Here is a 7,494-nt window from a genome sequence, read left to right on the forward strand (position 1 = left end):
AGGTGCGAAAATCGACTTCTTTTGACCCTCTTTTTACTCATTCTGCACATGCATGTTTCTGTTTATCGTCTGAGTGTCATATGGACAGTCACTTTTTGTCTTCAGTTATCCAGAACAAAACACTTTCTTTCCTGAATCGACATCTTCTCTGTTAACGTTCGTTTTACCTCCTAGATCTTGTCTCTACTAGATTTATACCCAACCCATTTTCGAAATGCTCTTTAAGGAACAAATGTCATGTTTCACTGACGTTTCGACTGCAGCATTGCATCATTAAATGACTGTTATCTTCATGGTCCACTTTTTCTAATCCGTCTTCTCCAAAACTAGCTGTTCAGTTAATTTTCAGCCTCAGTGAGTTTTAAAAAGGAGCTTACAGGTTTCAAAACTTTCATTGCTGGGTGCAAAATACATTTCAAAATTCCTCCTATTTGTTTACAGGATGTGCCATGTTCTAACTTTCATTTTCATTATTTTTCCGTTTGCATGTTGCAGTCCTAAAACGCAGTGTATTCTTTTTTAACATTTATAATTGCTTTTATACTATATGGAAACGAAAACAAAAATTATATATATATATATATATATATATATATATATATATATTTCTTTTTTTTTATGACCATTTTGATTTGTTCATAGCGTGCTTTAGTTCAGCCTAAAAACTATTACAGTTCTACAACCACTCATCCCTCCAGAAGCTCCACTCATAAAGACAAATAACTTTACAGATTTATACTACAGAAGTTTCTCATTCATATAACATCCAGAACACCACTTGCCTCATTCCAATGTAAGCATGGTGTAAAAAGAGCCTTTGGTTTGTGTTAGACTGTGTTCACAATCTAACACCTCTTCTGGGCATTAAGTACAGATTGGTTCGTAGGTCAGCGCTCTTTGTTAGTCAGACTGCTATTTGTGCTTTTGGTGCTCCTAGCAGGTCACATCTCACTTCCTCAGCCACATACATTTTAAACATAATGATTTTCTGATTATGCCCCTAAAACCTTGTGATTCCGTGATTGGTTGCCATTTTTAGGGTCTGTTTAAGTTGTGTGTTTGACCTGTTTTTGCCATGTCATTTCAGACCGCTCAGGTGGAAGAGCAGCTTCGCCTTTATTCCCAGATGGAGGAGCAGCGGGTGGCCAGCCTGGAGTCTCAAGTCTCTGAAGTCTCTGAACTCCTTGGCACCTATGAGAAAGCAAAGCAGAAGGACCAGGCTACCATTCAAAAACTAAGGGACCGCATTGTGCAGCTCGACATGGAGAACAAAACTCTGGCCATCGCTGCGTCCAGCAGGTCTTTGGCAGATATGAACATGGAGGAGCCAAGCTTGGATATCAATGTTTTGAAGGACAAAATGGAAAGGCTGAAAAGGTTACTGCAGTTGGCAGCCAAAAAGAGCCCACAGACCCTAGACATAGAAAAGCTCTGTGAAATCGAGCTAGCAAAAAACGATGCAACTGACGGAGAGAAAGCCACTGCTCTGTACTACCAACAAGAGCTGAAGCAGCTTAAGGAGGAGTTTGAGAGGTATAAAATGAGGGCACAGGTGGTTCTCAAAAACAAAAACACTAAGGATAGCAACCTTGCCAAGGAGCTGGAGGAGGCTCAGGAGCAGGTGGCAGAGCTCAAGGAAAAGTACATTGCCCTGCGGCTGACTTGCGATGAGCTGGAGAGGCAGCATGCAGGGGAATTGGAAGCCAAGAAGCAGGAGATGGTCCACTTGGCACTCCTCCACAAACAGGAACTGGAGAAATGCCTGCAGGAGTATCGAGAGAAGACTGCCATGCTGGATGAAGAGATGCACAAGCAAAGAGACCGCGTAATGGCCCTTCTGTCGGAAAAGGATCAGGAGTTGGAGCAGTTGAGATCCACTGCTATGTCCTACGCCTTTCCAGGCACCAAGATGTTAACGGCTTCCACAGGTGAGAGAATCCCTAACAACAACACAGACTTTTCTTCCCAGGATGGCCTTCCCCAGGCATTGCACTTACACAGTGCCAATGAACCAACATTCCTCCTCTATGTTGAGCAGCTTTCCCGAAAAGAAGTGGAAATAGGAGCTTTGCGCAAACAAAAGCACAGACTTGAGGTGGAGGTGCACCAACTTCAGGATAAGCTGCTTGTGGAGGTAGAGCAGCACAAGGACCAGGTCTCCGCCCTGCAGGCCCTCCTTCAGAAGGACCTGCGGGACAAAGGGCGAGATGGAGCCAACTTGGAGTATCTCAAGAACATTGTGTACCGCTTCCTGACCCTGCCTGACCTGCTCGGGCGCCAGCAGACGCTCTCCGCCATATTGACTATCTTGCATTTCAGCCCAGAGGAGAAACGGGTTGTGATGAAACATCAGAGTAGTGGCAGCTGGTGGCCATCGGGGAAAAGATGAGGCTAGACTGTGGCTCCCATGCGGCCTGGGGATGCCCATAACGCCTGACCCCTCACAGCCAGTGTAAGACAAACCCTTAATGCAGGATGCCACACACAATGTCTAGCGTTTGTAAATACGTAGATTTTTTGTAAATGATTGCTCTTTGTATGAAAGTGATGAGGCACAGTGTGCTTTGATATCCACAGATCGGGACCAGGAGTTAATTGCTTGCTCCCAAAGAAATCAGGGTCGTTTACAATATTGGATATTAGCAAACCCTCAGTATTGTAAAAGTGGTGTTTTATTGATATTGTCTGCTCATTGTTCCTTACCTCTTCAATTTAGTAGTTTTAAGTTTCAGCCTAAGGTCACATGGCAGTGTTTGACAAGCCAAAGCAGATTTGCATCTTTTTCACAGCTGCAGTCATATTTGTTAGCAATGTGAAATGATTGATGCTTAAGGTAATGTGGGAGACTCACTCGCCAATATTCCCTCCCATGGCAGGGAGCTTGCAGGTATAACTTTTTGGTTTTGGGTTCTTCTTTGTCCTGAATTCTTGAGTTAAACATTTAATTTGTTTTGATTTATTACCGGGGCAAGATTTGTGAGTTTTAGTGTTTCCTATAACCAGAACTTTTAACCCATTTTCCCTGAAGCCGTTCTTTATAGTTTCATCTAAGAAACTGGGGAAAGCTACACCAAGTTTTGGCCAACTCTGCAGAGGCAGACCATTGGATTGAAGTGTTAATAAAAGGCATTTTTATCCAAACAGTAGTAATTCTTCAAAGTATATGCTGTATGTCTCTGTCACATATATAAAGCCGGTGTACAGTGTATTATAAGTCCACTTTGCCCTCTTTTATTTACGTTTTAACTTTTCAACCTTTTCATTCTGGTGTTTCATATTTCTCAGCAACATTTGCAGGAACGTATTATTATGTGTATATACATAAGGACCTTTATGCAGTACAAAGGTACTACTCATGTGACAGAATAGACACAGTATAGAAATAAGCACAACAAACCTGGCTTTTGTTGGCGATTGTTTAATAAAATGCATGTCACCAGTGCACTGACCACACAAAAAAGGTACAGTAAAGCCAGCAAAAGTGCACGCTCACACACCCGTCCCTCGCCCATGCCCCTTATCCCCACAAGCATAAGCAGTGCAGGGCTCTCCCTGGAGACCGTTTTCGCCAGGATACGATATGTAGAACTCCTGGAATAGCAGTATAACATTTTCACAGAATGGGTACAACATGTGTAGTAGTTCCGCCTCCCTTTCACTTGGCCATACTCCCAGCATCTACCGAAGCAGAAGTGGAGAACGCTTCTTCTCCAATATCGCAGCAAAGACCGGGAACAGCCTCCGCACGTACCTCTGGAACATCACCTCACTTCCAGAATTCTGAATGGCTCTCAAGAGCTGGCTGTTCGAATAAGCCTTCGGGGCCTGCAAGCACCGGGTGATTTGCTGCACTTTATAAATCCTGATTGATTGAGAAGTCATGCAAACTTCTCTCAAACACAAACCGTGTGCAGCCTGGGCAGGAGCAGTGCAAACCTCCCGTACATGCACATCTGGCATTGCCTAATAATTAGAGGTGCAGCCTTCCTTGGGTAGTAGCAATGTTAATCTGTCTCACACAGTACATGGACATCGGGAACAGCAAGAGTGCAAGGTTTCCATACTCAAACACAAGAAGTGCTGCAAATGTAGCAACACTTCAAGCTTTCCTCTAGCACTGGGATCTCTCATCAGTAGCTCGTGAGCTACTGGTAGCTCTCCAGCTACCTGTAAGTAGCTCACAAGTGTGTAGCTCAGTGTACGAAATTATAAACTTTTGTTTTGCTTTGTTGAATTAATGTGTGTATATCAAAATTGAAAAACATGTTCGAGAAAACAATGTGTGTATTTTCAAAACTCATAAGGTGGTGTTTAAAGAAAAATGGTTGAATTTCCAAAATATATTTGAAGCTGATATTTGAGTAATACATCATGCAGCATTGGGGAGGCTTATTACTCATATTATTTCCTTGGTGCTAGGGGCATTGACGTTTTGGCTGTTCTGTATTAGCTGAGTAGAGGCCTTCCATGTTGATAAAGCCTTTTGTTAATAATACTGCTGGCAGCTGTGAGATGATCACTACTGGTGATCTTGCTTATGGTGGCCCCTAATGTAACCCTGTCTGATGTAGTCCGTTTTACAGCACTAATAGTATCAGTAGCTCGAGGTGATTTTCATTTAACATAAGTAGCTCTTATTACAGAAAATGTGGGAGACCCCTGCTCAAGCACGTAGCCCTACTCCAAATCCAGCAAAAATGTCATGAAATATTTGTAAAATGTCTAGTACGTATTGAGCAGTGTTTTTACTGCAAAAAGGAAATACAAATTACTTGAGGATTTCCCATTGACTGTGTGGGGTGTGCCCCTTGCCCCCTTTATCAGTATTAGACTGGGAACCATGTGCCCTGAAGTCAGCAGCAGCAGCCTGCTTGGGAAGCCTAGCAGCTGTGCCAAGTGAAGGACACGCACAAGTGCCAATATGTTGAGGGGTATTCTGTGAGAACCTACAATATTAGAGTGGGTTTGGTTGAACCTTCTAAATGTGCACCTTGTTTTATGACTGATTCTGATCCGGAATTGACATAGAACAAAATACTGGCACAATCTTTCTGACGCTGTATTAATACTATGATTGCCAAAAAGCATGAGAAGTGCAGAAGAAGGGTTCCAATACTTTATGAGCAGTATTTGACTGCAAAAATAAATTGATCATTAGTTAGGATTTCACAGTAGTGCTACAGCTCACCCTCTCTCCAGCACCCAACATTATTAGTATGGGAATAGTGACCACTACAAGAATTATGACTTCTCAAATCTACCTCTGCTTTCGTTCTTGCGCGCTCTCTCTCTCTCTCTCTCTCTCTCTCTCTCTCATGCATGTAACAACAGAAAAGGATGAAACCTGTTTGTAATGTTTCCTAAATCAAGAGTAAATGCTTCCTTCATATGTGTTGATTTAAGATTCCTAATTACATATAGTGCACTGTAGTATGCTTTTAATCACGGAGTTTTGATACAGACTTTATTATTTTATGGAGCGTACGTCTACTGTTTTGTACTGTTTAGCAAAAGAAGGTTTAAGGCTTGTGTTAAGCACATCTATCAACACTTGGTGCTAAAGTGACCCATTTGTGCTCAATGCTTGAATTACAGATCCTTCAACTGTCCGACAAGCTCTCGTCCCATTAAGAAGCACCAAGAGACTGTATATTATGATGATGATGAAGACCGATTTATAAAGTGCACAGCTGCTCCTGGGAGGATATTATGAGCTGAAACATGGTACTATGGCCGTCCCCGTCCCTTATGGCTTCCAGTCAGACTTGGGCAGGGATGCAGCAGAAACTCTGTAGTTGTCTGGGAGCTGCCAGGATCCATGCTATGGCCAATTGAAGGTTCAAGAAGCACACTCCTCAACATATTGTCATTTATTTATTTATTTGGGCCTCCCTTAGAATTCAGTTTCTCTCCTATTCGAAACCGCCAAGTTGAAAATTTCTGTGGCTCACGGAGTCGTTTTTCTGGGACAGCCTTTTCAGCCTGAAACGCTCGTCCTTCAACCCTTGAAACCTTGACACCATTCACTACCTTCCGAAAACAGTAAAGGCAATTTTTATTCAAACAATACTTACTATAATGTATCACAAAGAGCGGATTTCTCCCTCATGCTTGCCTCCAATGTTCTTAACAGTTATTAATGTTTTCTTGCTCCGTCTCAATGTAAAGCTCTTACTTTCAAATGCTTCATTGCAATGCACCCTAATACAATTGAGGTCGAGGTGTGCTATATAAATATCAATATAAATAATTTATATATTTTCTACCCAAATCCCCTCTTCCTCCAATTGGCATTGCACATGCTATTAGTTCCTTATGTGTTTTCGATAGCACACCTCCTCATCCATACCATATGATGTATATCAGTTGATGATTGTAGCCTTCAGGTGCACTTTGTTAAATACCCTCAAGCCCTCTGCTCTGTACGGGAGTTGTATGTTGTGTGAGAAAATGTTACTTGGCATTGAAGTAGCGCTCTCGGCATCAAAGGTGCGCCGGACTGGAACCACAGCCAGTGTAATTACCCAGTGTTACAATGAGTACACATTGTTAATGCCATCAGTAACTTGTGGACTGATCCGGGCTTTGGATTTCAAACAACACAAGTCAGTCCTATCATTCTTCTCTTGTCTGTAGCAGATCCTTACATAAATTTTAAACTTTCAGTGTATGGCACCTAAAAGATTGCACATAATAAGTGATGCTTGCTTTCTTGTATCATGTGGATTGGTAACATCTCGAGTCCGCCCTCGGTATTCAAATGTGAGGCCAGTAATTGGCGCAGACACCTTATAAGCAGTAGTGCCAGGCTACCTACAGGTAATTTTCATTATGCCTAGTCCATTACATCCTCCTTACAGTCCTTAACATGATGTGATCCCCACCTCAGACATGGGAAAGAACAGGAAGTTCAAAAGATGGCTCCAACTACCCCATACCATATAAAGCTAGTATGCCCAACTGCATGTACCAAAAACCAGCCTCTGAAGACCAGTGAAAACAGACAGGGTGGGCAGGTTGTAATAACTGATAGGTTACTGTGCATTATCTCTACATCCTCGTTCCAGTAATTAAACATAAGGTATACCAAAGCTGTAACTTGGCTTTACATATGAGGACATGAATAAATGTCGCATGCAGACGCAAATCACCCAGTTTTGTAAAGCTTTTAAAACCAGGGGATATTCTAAGTAGATAGCATCGGTTTCACCAAAGGTTTAGGAATTGGAAAATTTCTCAGAATTCTAACCACTGAAGTACTATAATGTCAGCAGTTCTGAATGCCCTACTGGCTGCCCATTGGGCACTGAAATTGCCCAGTTGTCAAGTTCTTTTCAAAGACAGCTTGAAGGAACTGCAAGATTTGCAAAAGTGTCACAGCCCACAGCTGAAACACAGTTTAGATTTCCCCAGACTTTAAACCTATTCCTTTGTTTTGTGTATGATTTTAGTGTTGAGGGACGACAGGACTTCTGGGTAGCCTCTGTTTAGGAA

The 7,494-nt window shown here is 42.3% G+C and overlaps 1 protein-coding gene across 4 annotated transcripts in view; it reads left to right on the forward strand.

The window, feature by feature from the left end:
* GCC1 (GRIP and coiled-coil domain containing 1) overlaps positions 1–3,212 on the forward strand; it is a 103,549-nt gene extending 100,337 nt beyond the window's left edge. For all 4 annotated transcript variants that reach the window (XM_085653725.1, XM_085653724.1, XM_085653722.1 and 1 more), the window contains exon 3: positions 1,088–3,212. In XM_085653725.1, the coding sequence (XP_085509851.1) occupies positions 1,088–2,389 (1,302 nt within the window). In that variant the 3' untranslated portion in view covers positions 2,390–3,212. The remainder of the gene's footprint in view (positions 1–1,087) is intronic.
* The last annotated feature ends 4,282 nt before the right edge of the window (positions 3,213–7,494 follow it).

The sequence above is a fragment of the Triturus cristatus genome, chromosome 4_1 (genome assembly GCF_964204655.1).
Source record: "Triturus cristatus chromosome 4_1, aTriCri1.1, whole genome shotgun sequence".
NCBI classification, from domain to species: Eukaryota; Metazoa; Chordata; class Amphibia; order Caudata; family Salamandridae; genus Triturus; species Triturus cristatus.